Source organism: Alosa pseudoharengus, unplaced genomic scaffold (genome assembly GCF_046254945.1).
Source record: "Alosa pseudoharengus isolate Yale_2024_CS ecotype anadromous, Long Island Sound unplaced genomic scaffold, YU_APseudo_1.1 YU_APseudo_1.1_scf_12, whole genome shotgun sequence".
Classification (NCBI taxonomy): domain Eukaryota; kingdom Metazoa; phylum Chordata; class Actinopteri; order Clupeiformes; family Clupeidae; genus Alosa; species Alosa pseudoharengus.
The window spans coordinates 33,485,332-33,506,097 of NW_027468587.1; the positions used below are offsets into that span (position 1 = coordinate 33,485,332).

The 20,766-nt window shown below is 46.8% G+C and overlaps 1 protein-coding gene across 1 annotated transcript in view; it reads right to left on the reverse strand.

Moving 5' to 3' along the window:
• The window catches only part of LOC143119431 (sodium bicarbonate cotransporter 3-like), a 61,218-nt gene that overhangs the window by 31,866 nt on the left and 8,586 nt on the right, over positions 1 to 20,766 (reverse strand). Inside the window, exons 3-8 of the mRNA XM_076280933.1 lie at positions 15,760 to 15,903; positions 11,938 to 12,076; positions 11,353 to 11,513; positions 9,634 to 9,822; positions 4,234 to 4,349; positions 1,099 to 1,161 (exon numbers count right to left, since the gene is read on the reverse strand). Of these exons, the coding sequence (XP_076137048.1) occupies positions 1,099 to 1,161; positions 4,234 to 4,349; positions 9,634 to 9,822; positions 11,353 to 11,513; positions 11,938 to 12,076; positions 15,760 to 15,903 (812 nt within the window). The remainder of the gene's footprint in view (positions 1 to 1,098; positions 1,162 to 4,233; positions 4,350 to 9,633; positions 9,823 to 11,352; positions 11,514 to 11,937; positions 12,077 to 15,759; positions 15,904 to 20,766) is intronic.

Consider the following 20,766-nt stretch of genomic DNA (forward strand, 5'->3'; position numbering starts at 1 on the left):
CACACCTGGTCATGTTTTCCTCCCTGCGAGTCCCGCTTGGCTAACCTGGATCTGCACCCGTGGGAACTCCTGGGTCTAAGCTGTGGACCACACCCGATGGCCCTTCCCTGGACCTCCGAGTTGGTTACTGGAATAATAACAAATATTGTTCTTCGACACCTCCAGGAGTTCTTCAGGGACGGCCATTTCTCTTCTCTGACAGCTACTTGAGACGCTCCTCCATCCTGACTCACATGGGGCGCACGCTGGGACTTTCAAATCCAAACACCAAACACGGTTACACAAAACCGAGTGTGCCAACAAACAAAAGCACAACGACAACATAAGATCACATCACACACACACACACACAGATAGGAAATCAGGTGAGGCCTGTGAGCAGCACGGCTGGGGATAACCGCAAGAAAGCGATGATGGGCCGCTCCAGGAAGTCCACCTCCCCCACCAGCACGTTAGAGGCCTCGGCCCCAGGAGGGATCTTCTTCATGAAGTGCATGTCCACCTACGGAGGGGGGGGGGGGGGGACGGACATGTTCATTGAGAGTGAGTCCCCTGTGTGTATATACAGTATGTTTCTCATCGGAGAGAAAGACAGCAGGTATATGAGGTCCAATGCAAAGTCCCCACTGTGGTCTGTGTGTGTATACGGCCATTTCTCTTCTCTGACAGCTACTTGAGACGCTCCTCCATCCTGACTCACATGGGGCGCACGCTGGGACTTTCAAATCCAAACACCAAACACGGTTACACAAAACCGAGTGTGCCAACAAACAAAAGCACAACGACAACATAAGATCACATCACACACACACACACACAGATAGGAAATCTCGGGTTATAAAAAAAATCCACAAAGCTCCATGGTGGCTTTGGGTCTTAAGGTTCTCACAGGTTCCAGACACAAGATTACAACACCGAGGCCTAACGCACAGCAGCCATGCCACGGAACACTCTCAGGCAACCACAGTCATTAAAGGCCAATCACAACCACAGGGCTCCATAACAGGATGTCACAGTCACAGGGCAGCCTCCACAACACGACACTGACCAACGACCAACGAGAACCCAGACTGGAGTCAGGGCAACAGAGAGACTTACGGTTGGCCTTCCAGAGCTCCCGCCAAGGGCACCACAACTACAGTGAAACGACGGGTGGCATTTCTGGTGCAGGTGGTGGTCGAGATGGAGCAGCACGAAACCAGACAACACAAGATGCATCATAAGGAATGTTGGCACTCAATCTGATTCCACATGTCTCAATCTACTACCCCCTAGACAGATCTCAAGCCCCCAGAGTGCACTCCTCTTTTGTAAAGGGCTGAAGGACAAGTGAAACTTTTAGCTCAACAGGTTCAATATTGCACCACCAGCATAAAAGGGTCTCCTCACCGAAAACACTGCTGGTACACTGTACTGTACACTGCAGTAGTTACTTTCGATAAAAGTGAGGGAGGGACTGCTGGCTAAACATAAATATTAATGCATGTGTAATGTTTGTTTACCATCACAAACACCAACATTTAACATCTTAAACTTGTAAACAAAAGGGTGATCAGTAGGGGTGTAAAGATTAACCAATACGTATCGGTATCCGTTTTTAATGTGTAAGATACGGCTACATCGATACGTAAAGCCCCGTATCAGAATAAAACTGAAATGAACCGGTCGCTATATCGATTTAATTGTTGCGAATCGGTTCACAACCTTTTCCGCTCGCTCAGACTCTCATTTATGTTGCAAGCAGCGCGTTCATCCCACTTCCTGTTTTGAAGCTACACGTGGCATGGATTTGTGGGTAATGCAGTTCGTTTTTGGCTACATTCATTGCCCAAAGTTGTCAAAGGACCTCATTACCCATACATCTACTGCAATTTAAGCACGTGACAACTCGCACTCGGTCGTTTGTTTGACTCTTTTGTTTTTCAAAGTCCAGCGCGAAATTAAACACTTACTATAGCATTCCTAAAAAGCAATGATAGTCTGTAGAGTAACCTTACATTTGATGTAGGGATTTCCTTAATGTTAAAGAATAATTTGGCCCTTGCTGCTAAAACGGACACAAATTATTATTATTTTGTTCATATTCACTCAGACTTGTGGCATTATAGGTTTCTGCATATTAGGTCTACCATTGGAACAAAATAAGCCCAGAGAGTTCATTGACATGTAGGCCTATTTTATTCTTGTAGGCTATATGAGAAAAGGCCAAGAGTGTCTTAAGCACTGTTTTATTTTATTTCGGTATTGTCTTACCTCAACAATAGGCTACAGCTCCGTGAAAGCAATCAGATATAACTATAAAATCTATAAAGTCTCTAAAAATGTATTTTTATGTTGTATTTGGCTGCTGTGTTTGACTGAAATGTAGACTATTCTTTTTTCATTTTCAATACAGTATATGATACAAACCTCAGTTTAGATAATCATATTCACACATTTTTTTTCCTAATTGACAACCATGACCATGATAATTGATAATATAAAATGAATGTGCACCTTGAGCAAATGATAAAAAATCTTTCAGAATGCTTTTCATTCTTGAACTGCACCGAATTGCATCGAATCGTACTGAATCGTTTTTTATGAACATGTATCTTTTCTTGTATCGAATCGTGCCCATGTATCTAGATGCAAATCGTATCGTCTTTTACATGAGAGATTCACAACCCTAGTGATCAGGGACTAAGTATTCTGTCTACATCTGTCGATTGTTATCCTCTCCAATGCACAGCACCGGGGGTTGCTTCCACATGCTGACATGTGCTTGTCCACTTCTGTGAAAGAGAAGAAATTTCTCTACAGTGTGTGTTGTATTGTACTGCACCTCAACAGTCTAGGATTATAGTTGTCTATGCCAGAGGAGAGCAGGCCAGTTGACAGCGAGACCTGCTGCAGCTGAACGCTTTGACCGCTGACCAACTCCTGACAGGATTAACGGGGACCTGACAGAACTTGTGTGGCTTTGAAAAAAAAGTAACAAGAAAATGTCAGACAGTTTGTGTGTGTGTGTGTGTGTGTGTGTGTGTGTGTGTGTGTGTGTGTGTGTGTGTGTGTGTGTACACACTACAGTGAAGACTTTGGAAGTGTAAAAGAAAGAAGTTTCTGGCAACTAATGGTAGCGAACGTCACATATGGCTCTCTCTTCTGAAGACGGCCTGCATTTCTGTGGCCTTCCAACCGCTCTGACTGTGGATTGAGACACCATCACATGTCTCGGTCAAAATGCTTACCAAGCCCTTGCAAGACATCTGAAACACCGGAACAAAAACGGGGAAGAAAATGAAGATTGCTTAGAGACAACTAAACAGGAGATGTTTAGAGGTTTCTGTGGCTTTCTGAGCAATCTTTAGTGTTACTAAAGAGGACGTGTGAATGTGGATGTGGTCGGGTGAGTATAGCACAGGGGGGGGGTTGCTGTGGTTTGTGGAGAATAGAATAACACATCACATATAAACAGGGGTCTGCTCTGATTAACAGCAATGGTTGGGGGGTCTAGTGGCAGCAGACAAAGAAGGGCATGAGAAGATGTAGACTTCAGGGATGGACAGGGGAAGATATTGACTTCAGGGATGGACAGGGGAAGATGTAGACTTCAGGGATGGACAGGGGAAGATGTAGACTTCAGGGATGGACAGGGAAAGATGTAGACTTCAGGGATGGACAGGGGGAGATATACACTTCAAGGAAGGAAAGGGGAAGATGTAGACTTCAGGGATGGACAGGGGAAGATGTAGACTTCAGGGATGGACAGGGGAAGATGTAGACTTCAGGGATGGGAAACATTAACCAGAAAGATCAAAGGGAGTGCTGATTTCACCACAGTGTAGACATGCATTGGCTTTAGATCAGGGGTTTAAACCAGTGGTCCGCGGCCCACTTGTGGTTCTGTGAGGACATTGCTGGTGGACCCTGACCATGGATTCAGTAATGTAGTTGCAATGTGGGAATCAGTGTTTTTATTCAGTGGTGGTCTTGGGGTTATGTAATTAGCCAGAATGGTGGTCCCTGGTTCACAATCAGTTGAAAACCCCTACTTTAGAACAATGCAACTGTGGCCAAAGAAGGATGGGTTTGTGTGTGTGTGTGTGTGTGTGTGTGTGTGTGTGTGTGTAGAGGTACGTGTGCTTGCTTGCATATCTGGGATAATGGATAATAATGGATGGCTGGAAACACAAAGAGCCCTTTTGAGAGAGCGAGCGAGACAGAAAAGGAGCGCCGCAGCGGAGGGGTCACCTTGCTGAAGTCCACCGTGCTGTTCTCACGGCTGCCCCCTGCTCCGTTGATGCGGCCCTCGCTGGGCTTGCTGTTCTCCAGGTTCCCAGGGGCCGACTGCGGGGACGCCAGCAGCCCTGCCAAGAGTAGAGTGGGGTGGCGGAGGGGAGGGGAGGGGGAAAAGAACCAATCTGTGATTAGGAAAATTCAAAACATAGCACAACATTTAACTAGTGCAGAATTGATTTGCAAAATAGCAGCCACTGCCATCAGTAAATGCTATGCAATTTGCCGATGACTGACACCAGTCAACAATGCCGATATTGGCCGATACCGACGCTAGGCCAATTACTGCTGGGCAGCAGTACCCACGGGACAAAGAGCAAAGTCCTGATACACAGGACGGTATTTTCCATCGCAATGCCCTCTAGCCAAGGGTGAGCAGGGGGACACAATGGCAACAGCACACAACACGGCACGACAAAGTACAGCCACTGATCAACTTCAGCTTAACTTCCAAAGCACTGGCATTGTAATTGTGCTCGTAACCCAATTACAGAAAAAACGCCAAGTATTGGGAATGTGCCTTCAAGGCCAGCAGATTTCACAAATCTCTCTCACACACACGCTACATAGAATTGAAGGCAGAAAGGCTAAATACTGTAGTGTGTGTGTGTGTGTGTGTGTGTGTGTGGGGGGGGGGGGGGGGGGGGGGTGGTGGCATGTGAGAGTTTCATGTGGCGGTGTCTGTTTGCCATAAATCGACCCTGAAATTAATAACATGCAGTGCAACACTCTGCTTTGTGGCAAAATGGCCTGTCTAACAAGCAACAATGTTTATTAGAGAGACTGCCCCCAGAATCAACGGGAGAGGGGTGATGGTGGAGGGGGACCGCATTATCGTAAGGGAGATTAAAACAAGCACGAGGCTCTGTGATCTTAGACCAATGTCCGCACATCTAAATCTCACAATCATGAGCCAACTGTGCTAAAGAGTGTGCGTCTGTGTGTGTGTGTGTGTGTGTTTCTGTGAGTGTTTTATGTGTGTGTGTGTGTTTCTGTGAGTGTGTGTGTGCCTGTGTGTTGGAGAGGGGGCAGAGGTGCATTACCAGATCTCATTATTATTCTAGATGATTATTTTGCTGCACACAGGCGCCCCTGCCTCAGAATAGGCTAGAGACAAGAGCAGTGACTCAAGAGGCACTCCACAAGAAGAAAAGGAATAAAAATTACGTTAATCAGATTCCTGCCCCACTCAGGTCAGTGAGTCTAGCATTCAATTACTTGGGAAAGATCGCATATGGCATATGCAATCTCTCCCAAAGAATTGAAATGCTGATGAGCTGCGTTCATTATCACATCACACACACACACACACACACACACACACAGAGAGAGGAGTAAGGACAGGGTTTCACAATTATACGAGAAATTACTTTCTCCCACTCCATCAAGTCTGTGCTTTTACAAACAACGCAAATACACACACATTCACACACATTCACACACACACACACACACGAACACACACACACACACACACACACACACACACACACACACATTCACACACATTGCAAAACGCTGCTCTGAACACCATGACATCACTGGGTTCCTTGATCCCAAGGGCTCATCTTACTGTGTCAGAGGGGTGCAACACGAGTCTCACACTCCCAAGTTCAGCTCACGCACGCGCGCGCATACACACATGCACGCACACACACACACTTTATTAGCACCCACCAGTGAGGTGGCAAGTGCTGGTGAGAGACGTATAACATGGTGCTGAATTCACCTGTCAGAGTTAGCACGTCACAATGCAAGTGCTGCTGGGCGGGTGTGTCTGTCAGTCTTTGTATGTGTGAGTTTTGTTTGTATGTATGTGTGAGTTTTGTTTGTATGCGTTTGTGAGACAACTAGCACACACACACACGCACACACACACACACACACACACACACACACACACCTCATCTGTAAAGGTATACTTCCCATTTCTGATGACGCTATCCCACAGTTAAGTAAATGTGCACCACTTTTAAAAGGTCAGCGGCTCCAGTTCGGTTGCTCGCTGAGCGTTATCTGAACTTAACAGATGATTTGTGAAAAGCCAACTTCATAAATCTGGGCTTCATAAAGCTCGGCTTACCCGACTGCTGCCTCCACGCAGGGGGGTCCAACTCACCTCAGCCCCTAAAAATAAGCCTACACTCCGTGTCCTGATGACCTCTCACCCTTCTCATCGCCCGACATGCGGCCAGTCCTCGGGCACTAGACTGCTGCCCCTCGCCCATGGCAGATTCCATGTCTGGTAAGCAGAAGAGTTCTTTTTTTCTTCTTCGAGTGTATTTTTAAACTGACAGCGTCTAAATCAAAGCGAACCGAGGCCACGTTAGACGCACGTGCCAGTCTGCGTAGGGGAGTGTGAAGCCTGTATCCAGTGACAGCCAGGTAAGCAACTTCCAGACAGTCAAATCTCTGCACTCACACACCAGACTGGTGGGATCGCCAAATGAGGCGATTTAGTCGGCTCACATTCACTACCCCCCCCCCCACACACACACACACACACACACAGCCGTTGGCAAGATGCATGCCTCTACACGAAAGTTATAGTGTGGTTTTGAAATCAATCACACACATAAACATATGAGAGCAGACACAACCTTATAGACACACACACCAGTGTTGCGCGGTCTGCCCGAAATTAAGCGGTCGCCCGCGGATGACCGCGGTCACCCGCGGTTATGAGTCATAAACAAAATATTTTAATGATATTCGGGTCATTTGCGGGCGGGTCAGTTAAAATTAATTAAATATATATTTTCTACAAATAGGCCTACTTAAAATATCACGAGAAAGCTAGCATCAATACAGTAAAGCATCAATACAGTAACGTCAACAGTAAAGAAGCAAGACGCGAGTTAAAATAATAAAGACACCCCTTCAGGAAAAGCGATATAGGCTATGGTTATGGTCTAGGCCTACTTCTTGCGAAGCCATTTAAAAGTATGACAGCCAAAACGGGCAGCCTGCAGGAATAAATGTTATGGCACAGACTACACAGCCATATCTACCGGTATGTATAGGTTCGCGCATGCATAAAAGTTACCTTAGTTCGTTGTGTTTGTGACTTTAAACAGTGGATGTCCAGGGCCTTCAAATCTTATCCTAGTGTTCTTATCCTTTGTGCGTTGCGTGCGTGCTTGCGCTCTTATTCTCATTCTTTCTCCTGCGCAAACATTATGTCCTGCATGCTTACTGCGTGTAGTTCTACTGCATCAAGTTTCGTAAATAAATTAGTTTGTTTTTACAGAAATGGCCTACTGTCACACTGCATGCAGCCTATAACCAAAAGCACACATTTTGTAAATAAGCGGGTCGGATCGCGGGTCGGGTATAATTTTGTCCTAATTAATATTCGCGGTCCGAGTTGCGGTCGGGTTGATTAAAATATCGGGCGACCGCAGGCCGCTTGTGACCAAACCCGCGCAACACTGACACACACACACACACACACACACACACACACACACAACTTCACACAAACCACACGCATTACAGAAGAATAGACCAGGCTGTGCTTGTACACACTGGCATGAGGATGGGGAGGGAGCGGTGGGGTTATTGGGGTGGGGGTGTAAAGGGGTCAGGCAGGCAGGAGTGGTCTGTGGTCATGCAGATGGACTCCCTGCCTGGGGTGATATTTGCCTTCTGCTGGAGCCAGGAGCCAGGCCAGGTGGGCGGTGTCCGGCATAGGGCCCTCCTCCATGAGGGGCAGGTCTGGGCGCAGGGGGGAGAGCCCGTCCTGCTTCTCCTCGTCCTCCTCGGGTGGGAAGACCACCACCTGAGGAATGCCCGCTTGGTCACCGGGGTCAACCAGGATCTGGGGGCCGAGCAGGGGGGGACCGGAGAAGTGCGGGGCCGGCGTGGAGCAGCGGGGGGTCGGGGGCGTGTTTCTGGGGGTGGCCGTCGGGGTGACTGTGGGGGTGACTGTGGGGGTGACTGTGGGGGTGACTGTGGGGGTGACTGTGAGGGAGGAGGTGGGGGAGGAGGTGAGGTGACTGAGGAGAAGTGAAGAGCGGCTGCCGAGGGAGAAACGGGACTTCTTGGAGGGGCGGCGGGAGTGAGGGGGGGTGCCGTAGCTGCCAATGGAGGAGGTGCGCTTCAGCAGAGACAGGCGGGAGGAGGAGAGACCCTCCCCTAAAGATGAGAGGAGAGGGGAGGGGAGAAGAAAGGAGAGGCGAGAGAGAAGAGAGGAAAGGAATGGAAAGGAAGGGACAAAAGGGAGGAGGAGATGAGAACAGAGGAGAGCAGTAGTGGAAGAGAGGGGAGGAGATGACAGGAGACGAGAGGAGACAAGAGGAGAAGAGAACCAGTGCAGTGGAAAAGAGGATGACAAGGGAGAGAAAGGGATGAGAGAGAGCAGTGAAAGAGGAGTCAGGAAAGAAGGCTGGAATTGGTTGGGGGGTGGGGGGTGGGGGGGTTGGTGGAGAAAAGATGAAAATGAATAGTTTGCCGTCAACATCATGATGTCACACTGGTAAGGCATGCTGGGAAGTGAGTGGGCAAGTGAGAGAGGAAGTGCTGGTGAGAAAGAAGAAGCAACACAGCCCTGTGAAATACAGACACACACACACACTCACGCCACACAGCTGATGACAGACACACACACACACACACACACCATTATACAAGCACCCCCAACACGTGCCAGCGTCAGTAACTGAATTTGTACAAGCTTGGCTTTATGGCTGTTTTTTTCACGCAATCTTGAAAAAAGGAGAAGCATGGTCCACTTTACTGATCGTGGAAGTAACCAAAGCGGCGGCCAACCATGCTTCACTTCACACACTGCAGGTGGCCTTCTCCAGCCAGCCTCTGACACACACCCTCTGTGAAACTCACACCTTCCGTTTCACAGAGTGTTCACACCACCAGTTTAGTTCGGCTGCTCCAGACTACGACTACAACTAGGATTATGACCACACACAGACAAACACACACACACACACACACACACACACAACACAGTAGAGTTGTGTCTTTGTGAGGACTTCTTCTAGGATAAGGATAAAAGCTGAGGAAACATGCAGGGGATTGCAGGACTGTTGGAAACATCACTGTTAAGAAAGAAACCACTTGGTTAAGATAATAATAATAAAAAAAACAACGGGCCTCTTCCAGAAAAAGTTAAGAGAGAAAAACAGGAACGCTGCAAAAGGAAAAAACAGAATGGTCTCTACAATGGTCAAAGTGTGAAGAAGTGAATAACCAATAAAAAATAGAAAATAAAAATAAAAAAATAAACAGAAAAAACAGTGATTCTTAAGGTTATATACTGTATATTTAAAGTTGATTTTAAGTGAGTAAGAAAAGAGCAGGTTGCAGGTTGGGGGCGGGGGGGGGGGGCATGCTCACCATTGCGCTCAAGCAGGTGGGGGTCGGAGTGTTTCTTGCCTATGTCGGCGAAGGAGCGCACCAGGGGGATGCGGTTGCTCAGCTTCTTCTCGCTCTGGTGGTGGTGCCGCTTCAGCATGGCCTCCCGCACCTTCTCCCGCAGAGACTCGTCCAGCTGGCCCGACGCCACCATGCTGTCAATCACCATGTCTGCACACGCGCGCGCGCACGCACACACACACACACACACACACACACACACACACACAATGTAAGGATACATGAGAAAACGGGATTCTCACACTTACACTTACACAGTACATCAACGTGTGGGCTTTTACACATAGACACATCCACACATACAGTACACATAATACACACAAACACACAAACTGTACTCACATCTACTTACACTTGTCACATTACATCTTGTCGTCAGCAGATGGTTGTATTGAGAGTGAGTGATATACAGTACTTCACAAATGTAACCAACATTCTTCTCAATATAGGCAACCCCTAAATGTTGAGCATGGCTGCTAGCACTTTGCTTTTACAGTCAAGTTACAGCATCGCCCAGCCTTCACAGAGAGACCTTTGTGTCTCTATATGCTATTGTTGTTGCTGATTTTCCACTGTTGTCTTAATGTGGTAACTTTTCTGTAATACATTTTATTAAAAGAAGAGGGCGTTTGGTGGGGTGGAGAGCAGGATCAGTTTACAGCACAGAGGCAGGCTAACGAAACGCTAGAGATTGTTGCAAACGTGTGTATAATGGCAGAGCCGGCGAAGAAGCAGCGAAAACCCTTGACGGAAGACGCAAAGAAAAGGAAAAGAGCTTCAGACCGAGCGAGGGAGAGTTTCGTAGAGAAAAAGCATCAGGCTTGCCTGGTGTCCCTTTAAGTCTCTTGAGTCTGATTGCCTTGGCGCACTGGATGCATTGTGTGTGATCTCCACTGATTCTTATCAGCTCACCAGCTCGCATGGCATCCCGCGTCTCCTGTGCTCTGAGTGCTCTGTCTCACCTGTTTACACGGGCGCCCAAAAGCAGCTGCCACACCTGCACCTGCTGTGAGGCTCCGTATGACGAGTATGCAAAAGTGAGTGCCATTATCAGGAGCCACATGTGCTACATGTCCTAGTGTGATGTTTAATGACGTAGTATCATCTCCCAGAAGTGTTCTTTTGTTAGCACACTAACCGGGGCGCCTGCTCCAATACAATGTCTGAGCCTGCAAGTATGCAAGTATATACTGTTCATGTAAATGTAATGTAAATCCATAGTATCCAGCATGCACTGGGTAGAGTGCAGCGGTGTAGAGTGCAGCGGTGCGGCTCTCCTACACCTGTTTCAACTCATGAGGTAATTGCTGTGTCCTTGTGTGGGGTAGGTGCTTAGGCTGGATTATCAAACGCTAGCAGCTAATCATAATAAGGTGCTTCCCAGCTCTTGACTTGCAGCGTGTCCTTGTGGGATCACGGTGTTAGAGGCTGGCACAGGGTAATTTGGCACGTGCGCACACACACACACACACACACACTTCCAGATGTGTTTTGTATACTGTGTATAATGAAGTTGCACACGCACACATGCACGCATACACACACATAAAGCACATACTGCATCCAAGGGCCAGATGTGTTTGATGTGCTGTGCAGACATGCACACACACACACACACAATCTGTCCATCATTATGGTAAATTCATGGCTAAATCCCAGGTAAAGAATGCGCACACACACCTGCAATGTCGTCGATGCTGTTGGCCCTCATGTCAAGCATGACAGTGCCGTTGAGGATGCAGGAGCGCAGCTCGAACAGGCTGTGCAGGGAGAGGGTGGCCACATAGGGCTTACTCCACCTCTCACCACCATCCTCCACGTCCTCCTCAAACTTCAGCCACCTGTCAACACACAAACACACGCATATGCACAAACACATATGCACAAACACATATGTAAAAAACATGTACAGGCAGACAGACATACAGACACACACACAGCATAAAAATAGTTGTGAATCACACAGGTGCAGAGCAATGTACACAGCTGGAGGACCACCCACCATATATAATTGCACAGTCTCTCTCTCTCTCTCTCTCTCTCTCTGACAAAGACACTAACACAAAGATATTCCCTCCCTCTTGCTCTCCCACATTTTTTCACTTTTCCTCTTTCATGCGCACGCACACGCACACACACACACACACACAAAGGCATTCCCTCCCTCTCACTCTCCCACATTTTTTCAGTTTTCCTCTTTCATACACACACACACACACACACACACACACACACACACACACACACACACACACACACACACACCTGGCGGTCTCTTTCCACTCATAGGCGTGGCCGTCCCTGAAGGACAGCTCGTCCAGCTCAGTGAAGAGGTCATGGGGGATGTGTTCCTCATCGTCGTCCTCCGTGCCCAGGATAAATTGCACCCTCTGGGAGGGAGTGTCTGCACAGAAGGGAGACGACACAGTCAGGGCCACACACACACACGGGAAACGACACGGTCAGGGCAACACACACTCACAAACACGCACAAACATTCACAGTTAGGCCTGGTTAACACTGGCTATGTGTGTGTGTGTGTGTGTGTGTGTGTGTGTGTTAGGGGTCGACCAATTATCGGCCAGGCCGATTATTAGGGCCGATATTTAGCATTTTTATAATAATCGGTATCGGCCATTTTTTCCACCGATAAGCCAATATTGAAATGGATAAAGAATGAAACGCTACTTTCTCTGTAAAGCGTCTCTCACTCCCTGCATTTGCTACTCTGTGGTGAAGAGCATTGTCCCGCCCACTACACCGTCTAATTTGTTAGTTAGCACGAATGCAGCCAATCAGGATCGAAGACTGAACATAGAGAAAGTTTCTCACTGAGGCAGACTGTAGACCTACGGAGCCATTTTTCAAAGGTAAGGAAGGTAGCCTACCTTACATTGCTGAAGTTGCAATGAATCACAATAATCTACACTGAAGTTACAAAAACACCACTTTGTAAGCTATTGTCTCTTTGATCCGGATCAATAAGTAATGCACCCACTTCCTTCATTTAGCGAATTCCCGATTGATGCACGTTACTGATATGCCGTTTACTAGTTAGCCTACAAACTCGGGTGCTGCGTGTCGGGAGTTCTCTGCCTCCGCCTTGTCCGTTAATTGTGAATAACGGGACACCTCAGCGGACATAGTACATAGTAGACAAGTCCTAAATTATGCGATAGCGACCATCAAAAAGTCTAATTGCTCCTTTTTGAAAAGGACCGTCAGAAAAGACTACACGCACCCAGGGCCAGCTGTAATTTAATCCGACCTGAACTAAATCGCGTCCTGAGCTGGCTATTTTTAGGCTCTCAAAAATTTAGCTTATAGCCTACATATGAACACAAATTGCATGCTTAAATAGCCTAAGGACTATTTTAAAACTGTTTTGTTAAACTATTCAACCGTAACACTTGCCATCACGCATGCACCTCTTCCTCTCCCTCTCTCATACACTCACACACACGATGGCAAAGCATCCTCTTTGTGACAGGTCCCTTAAGCACATACTGTAGCCCATTGTGCAGGCCTACTCTATGAAAATAATTGCTATCACTCAGCTCTTGGAGTAACATGATACACAGGATTTACACTTGCAAGTGATGCAAGTTTATAGACAATTGTGTATCAAAAGAAGAAAGAAAAGTTTGCATAATTAAAGAAGATTTTGCAGCATATCGCCTTCACTATCTACCCCCCTTTTTGACAATTGACATATCGGTTTTACATATCGGTTATCGGCCTCCTGTTTTGGTAATAATTGATATCGGTATTGGCCCTGAAAAAAACATATTGGTCGACCCTTAGTGTGTGTTTGTTTGTTTGTTTGTGTGTGTGTGTGTGTGTGTGTGTGTGTGTGTGTTAGAGTGTGACGGGTCGGGTCAGGTTCAGACAAATATTTAGAATTTATAGTCGGGTTCGGTTCGGGTTTGGACACATGGGGGCGATATGCATTGGAAGCTTTACATTTAAAATTCCTTATTATGTTGGGTAACCAACAGATCTGCTTTTACATGATGCAAACGTTTGTCAGCTGTAACAGCTTTCTTCCTGTGTGCAAGATTTGTTTATTGTGACAACGCATACATTTCAGGCATGCCACCTGAAATGCACATGCGTCACGACTACATAAACAAATGTTTATGCACATACGCACATATGCACATAAGCACAGTCTTGGGTGACGTTAAAAAAAAAAAAGTTGTTAGCCTATCAGGAGATTTTAAGATTATTTGCGTTGCATACTGTGGTAAAGACATAGGCTACCGGTAGGCTATAAGGTCGTCTCGTTCAACTGGATGAGAATTTCCTCGAGTTGCCCCAATTAACGTTGATGCTGCGTATGGATCAGTGACAAAGGCACTGTAGTCTCAAATACTGTTGCAGTTCATTTCAAGACTTTTCGTCAATGGTAAGACAAGAATTCTATTTCAGAAGGCTATGCTTGCTTGGGCCTCTTGTGTTAATGTGCGCTGTGTGTGACCTGCATGCGAGCATGGGAATAACTGAGGCATCATCTGCGTCGGGCTCGGGTCGGGTTCGGACATAAAAATCAAAATGCCTGTCGGGTTCGGGTCGGGTTCGGACGCAACTCAGAAAACTTGGACAGAAATTTGCGGCCCGATCCGCACTCTAGTGTGCATTTTCGTAAAGAGCTCAGATCAGTGACAGATCAGAGCCGAAGCTGGCCGTGGGGGGAGTCGTGTTAGAGTTTTAACCTGAAGCTTATCACCAGTAGTCAAACTGCGCGTATGAAAATGTAGTGGTACTATACAGTAACTATTCAGCTTTGTGTTAAAGAAATTGTGCTAAATGAATAAATGCCAAAGTAGGCAAACAGATGTATTGGGACAAGCGTGTAACCGCTGATCTTGTGCTGCTGCATGACTAACTGTGCGTCACAAATCTGTGTTGGAGCCAGTTGAGTCCCAGCTACTATCTGGTTGCACCTTTGGCCAGCCCAGTGACTTACTGAACCCAACCCATTACATATGTCCCATGGGCCCAATCTTACTGAACCCAACCCATTACATATGTCCCATGGGCCCAATCTTCCTGAACCCAACCCATTATTATGTCCCATGGGTCCAATCTTATCCATCGATTTATCCATTTCTGAAACAGAGAGCATCACATCGACCTATTTAACCCAGCTCAGCATTCAGAGTCATTTATATACCTGGTTCTATGTTAGTGAAGGTTAACCCAAGAGTAATCATTACAATAGGCATATGACCCTCTGGACCTACCTGTTTTGGTCTTATATTGGATTTAATCAAAGGGGGCAACCTACAGATCATCAACAAGCTATATGTTACTGGGGTTCAATGGTTAACTGGGGTTCAGTCAACCTATGAGAGCAGTCATGTTGCAAGAATGGCGTAGGAAACAAGTTGGCTAATCCTGAGGTTGTCCCATGTTATGGTGTTGAAACAGGTCCTCAAAACGGGAAGGAAGCAATAGCATCATTAGGACCCAAGACTGGCACGCATGCTAGAACAATCCATCGCTGGGGTCACTCAGTCAGAGCACCCGAGCAAGCCTCCGTGGGTGAAGAGTGCTCAGGAAATGCTCACGCTAAATCAATTTGAAAATGCTAACGCCAATAGGAAATCTGTGCCACATTATTTAATGTATGCACATTCCTAACAATGTCACAGCTTCCAAACAGTAACTCAGCTGTCTGGTGTTTGTGTGTTTGTGTGTGTGTGTGTGTGTGTGCGCGTCATCATGAAGATTTGATTTGAAGTGATTATCAACTCATATCCTCATCAATTAAATTAAAGTCACATCCTCTCAAAAATCTCACTCTCTTAAATCACATCACCTTCCTCCCCATAAAACATACACACACACACACACACTAGGAATAAGAATAGCCATTTGGAGGACATGGAATGCATGGACTTTCATGGTCCCTCCCTTGACAGTAACAAACCCAACAATGGCAGTGCTGTTGGGGGCTTGACATCCGGCCCCTGAAATGAGACAGGCCTTATAGCGGTGTTTAGGGGGTCGGGAGACCACGAGCTGGCACAAGTGAAGTGAAATATCACTCTCCACAGGATGCAGGAGCCATGGAAACCGTACCGTAAGTGGGCGATTCGCGTCCGTCCTCCCGTTCGCTTTCCCGCTCCCTCCGTTTGCGGTGGTGTTTGTGGCCCCGATGACGATGCCGTCGCCGACTCTGTCTGCCCAGGGGGAAGTGGACGCCTACATACACCGCCCTGTGACCTGCAGGGGCAAGAGACACGCAGCAGAGTGAGTGGAAGAACTCATGACTGATGATCACTGGATGGATGGATGCTGGAATGAATGGATAGATAACCAGATGGATACATGGATGTGTGGTCAGATGGACAGAGACAGATTGACAGGTCAGCAGAGGTGGAAATGTCAAAAAAAGGTGAAAGGCAAACAGACAGATATAGCCTAGACAACAGATAGATATAGGCTAAACAACCAACAGGGAAATTTGTAGGCAGATATTCTGACTGCGTGACAGATAACTGGATGGCAGGAGACCCACAGATCAATATAAACTCAATGAATGTATAGAGGAATGACTGAACAAACAGATGGACTGACACAGATCCTATAAACAGCCAACACGTCAGATCAACAACAGATATACAGTATGTTTATAATGAGGACAGACAGACAGACAGACAGAACACCCCCCCCCCCCCCAAAAAAAAAAACCTATCTCCTGACACAGGATTCAATAAAAAGGTGAACAGAATCATCAACACATGCTTCAGTGATGAAGGGAATGTGTCCACATAGGGAACAGCACTCGCTGAGTAACACTCTTCCCAGACAAATTCAGCATATCAGTCATTGTTCAGTTCAGTAGAGGACACTGAGCACAGACAATGAGGGTCTGCAACGCGTGTTAATTGTGCATGTGAGAGATAGAGAGAGAGGAGGGGGGGCACATTCTCGCTCAGTCACACACACAAAGGTGAGTGTGTATTTGGTGGTTCAGACAGACATAAATAATTCAAATACTCTGACCTACATTTAGTAAAAAACTATTCTAGTCCTACACACACACTGACACACACACTGACACACACACACAATCCTCATGTATTTATAATTAGATGAGCTACATGTATGTGGCAGACACTATAGCTGCTTTCAGACACGTCCTCCGCAGTATATGCGGATCTTTGTCAAACGGAGGTCCGACCCTTCAGGTGATTCAGATATGATATGGACATGCGGACATTATGTGTGAACGACACCGACGCAAATGAACAGAATCTCTGCGTGGCTGAACATGGTGGAACATGCACATGAACAGAAACAGCATGTTCTTTGCTTCGTTCAGACGAGCTCATTTGCATAATGTCCGTCGGAAATACTAGGGGGGGGGGGGGAGTAGTTTAAGAGCCGGCTAAGTTCGGAGTTCCAAATGTCCGGTTTTGTTGTTCAGACATAAGGCCCAACCGCTTGACATCCACAGAACATGCAGACTTACACCTAGGTCTGAAAGCAGCTTATGACTGCCATGCCTTATAGATAACTATAACTAGACTGTGAGTCAACACACAGGGAATACATTGATGAAAGAATGGGAGTATGACCAGTTCAGACTTGCCCCTGTGATACCAATCAAACAGACCTCCTGTGCCGAGAGATGTGGGGGTCATATCAGGCCAAGATAAAAAGTAAAGCCTTATCCTTTAACCCATTTACTCCTAATATGCCTGCTAAAAACGCCTATAGAATCCTATGGCATTCTAGACTAAACAACCTTATTTCCTGAGGGTTTTCTGAAAAAAAAAATAAGAATTGTCAACGTCTACCAAAACCTTAATATCTATGCCTCTGTACACCTACGCTACGCAGCAACCAGCGGGAGAGTCAATGCTGCGCTATGCAGCAACAGGCGTGAGATGGAATGTTGCGTCGTGCAGCATCCAGTGCGAATGTGTTAATCACGGAGAGTCTACCGCAAATGAGGAAGCCCAACACCAACCTGTGGAAACCGTGTCTGGACTCCTTGTCTGTGTATAAACACCAGTGTGTTTTAAGCACCCCTCTATATAAACCCACAGAAGAGGGGGCCCCTGTGTGTGTGTGTGGGGGGGGTTGTGCTTGTTCAGTCAGTGAGGCTCAGGGTCGGAGAGGTCAACAGTACAGTGATTCTGCACAGGCCTCTCTCAAAGACAGAGTTAGTGTGTGTGTGTGTGTGTGTGTGTGTTGGGGGGGTGGGGGTGTGTTACACTGCTTACATGGCAGTCACACGGACACTTGTCTCTCCCTCTTTCCCTCCCTCTCTCAGTAGATTTGTAGCAAACAGTATAGTTATGTTTGGTGGAACAGCGATACGCTATAATTTACTACAAGCCTGCTGTCTAGGTGTGCGGTTTGCCTGAGGCGACTGATCTACTACCCTGGCATCCTGTTAGTCTTGTTGGAGTTCACGTGGCAGGAGAGCACTTTAGAGACTCTGGTAGTGGAACGTGGAGAAGTCCATACAAGCCTCCCCTTTCCCCGTCTGTTAATAACGTCAACACCGCATTTCACACAAACAGGAAACTGAATCACCATACCACCACTGAGTTGCTCTTCACAAGCACTGGACTGGTTTAGACATTTTCCAATTCACTAAACCACTTAATTGTTTTCTTACATGTGTAAGCCAAATTCCCCCGTGGTTGATTCCATGTGGACAGTATAATGTACAACGTATAGCAGCAGAACATAGGTGTGGTCCCAGAGGATCAGCATCCAGAAACCGCTTACTTTTCCCTTCATCACTAAGTGCAGTCATCCGTAGACCCTGTCCATGAATCTCTCTCTTTCTCTCTCTCAGTGTGGGATCCACTCACTCACACACACTCATTCTTACACACTTTTTCCCTACCTCTCTCTCTCTCTCTCTCTCTCTCTCTCTCACTACCTGTTTGGCCTCAGCTTGGCCCCAGGCTGATGTGAGCTGGTGGATTTGAGTGTGAAAAGACTGGGCTAATCCCCCTCAGAGGGGCGGCCAGTGCTGCACTGCCAGGCTCAGACTACCACAGATACCCCACATGACTGCGACACTCCCTGGCAACAACGGGGGCAGGGGACGTCATGACACACACACACACACACACACACACACACACACACACACACACAGAGACAGAGACAGAGACAGAGACAGACACAGACACAGAGAGAGATAGAGAGAGAGAGAGAGAGAGAGAGACTGATAAGAGTGAATGAAAAGGTTAAAGTGATGATACATGTGGAACTTTTTTTAGCAATGTTGCTGGGCAGTCACATTCCGATTTCAGACCGGTTCCTAGTACTCTGTTTGATTGACCGTGATATGCAGCCCATTGATGACTGAAGACCAAAGTATGTCGTCCATGTGGATTGATGGATGAACTGGCAATTTCATGGTAGTAGGATCAGCCAATCCACATAATTTGTGACCATACATAAAGTGGCACCTAATTGTCTTGTGTGTGGAAGTAAGCACATGTTGGACGCCATTAAAGATGTCAGCAGCCCACTGAGTATATTTGTGGCTGAATAAGCTAGCATGGCATTGGCCATTGAAGTGAATGGGTGCGCTACTCCCTCACATTCTCAAGTTCTATATGAAGAGTTTGGTTCCAAAATGCTAGTCCATTTTAATGAATTGAACTGTAATTGGGTATTGTTACACAACTGCAATTTCATTGATAAAACCTGAAATACACAATTAAATAATATAGACATTTGAATGTTTTTAAAAATGTAGATATAGCGTTTTGGAACCAAACTCTTCATATAATGCCAACAATGTCAAGTCTTTTCAGATTTAGACTCAATGTTCCAATGATTCTTCAGTCTGTGCTCCATACAATGGCATTCTGGGTAACAGAGACAGAAACAGGGGATTGACAGAGCAAGCTTACTGGAGCACAAACTAACCCAGCAGGCTAGCTGTTGAATAACATAATAATATAATCAGCAAACCCCTGGAGTGTATGAGGAACAACAAAAAGCTCAGAGCTCCGCAGTCTGTGGCTCTCTGCTCAATGAAACTAAAACCTCACCAGGACATGGCAAAAGCCATCCACCAGGGCACGGAGGATCGCTGATGGTGGTCTATAAAGCCACACACTCTAACTACTAAACTGCCTGCTGGCCCTGTTGAAGGCGGAGCGTGTTCTTCTGAGCAGTGTGGTTGCCAGTATCTCACAGGAATACCACTCTTGTTTGTACTTGCCAGGGACTTCACAGGAACCAAGTGCACTCCCCCAGCCTCCCTCTTCATCAGAGGGCTCGATGTTACCCAACTCACAAGGCTGCTAACGTACAGATGCTAGGAGTCATGTCCTCACCTTTACAGTTGGTGAAGACACACAAACACAAGAATCACTCATTCAAACAAACAGACACGTACGTACACACACACACACACACTCTCTTACTTACACAGACAGATAGTCAGACAGACACACACAGACACACCTCTTGTATAGACACACATGGAGATGTGGGAGTGTATGCATAGACACTGAATCATCTCACGCTGCACGACTACATACATAGACTCCAGCAAGCCTCTGTAGAGGCCATGATTAACTTGTGAGGGTGAACAGGCAACATAAAGAACGGAGGAGGAAAAGAGGGAGAGAGAGAGAGAGAGAAAAAAAAAACACAGAACAAAACATGGGAAACTAATTTGCATTGAAAGAGACGCATACACTCTAGGGTGAAGAGGAAGTCACGGAGAAAGAGAAAGAGAAAGAGAGAGGGAGTGTGAGAATGTATGACAGACAGAAAGAAACAGAGAAGAGCGGGTTAGTGACGGCTTGTGTGTGTGTGTGAGACTGTGAGTGTGAGTGTGAGTGTGAGTGTGAGCGAGAGCGAGAGAGAGACACAAGTCTCAGGCTGGATGTAATGACTAACAGAGGGTGGGTTCCTAATCCAAACACTGTTACTGGGGGGAGTGGGGAAAGGGAGAGGGGCACACACTCAATCATATCCAGCCAGTACGCAGACATCTCACAATCCATCTTATCTGGAGCACAGGGAAGTATTGCGGGTTACTTGCTGTATGTAAAGTGTGTGTGTGTCTGTGTGTGTGTGCGTATGCAAATGCAA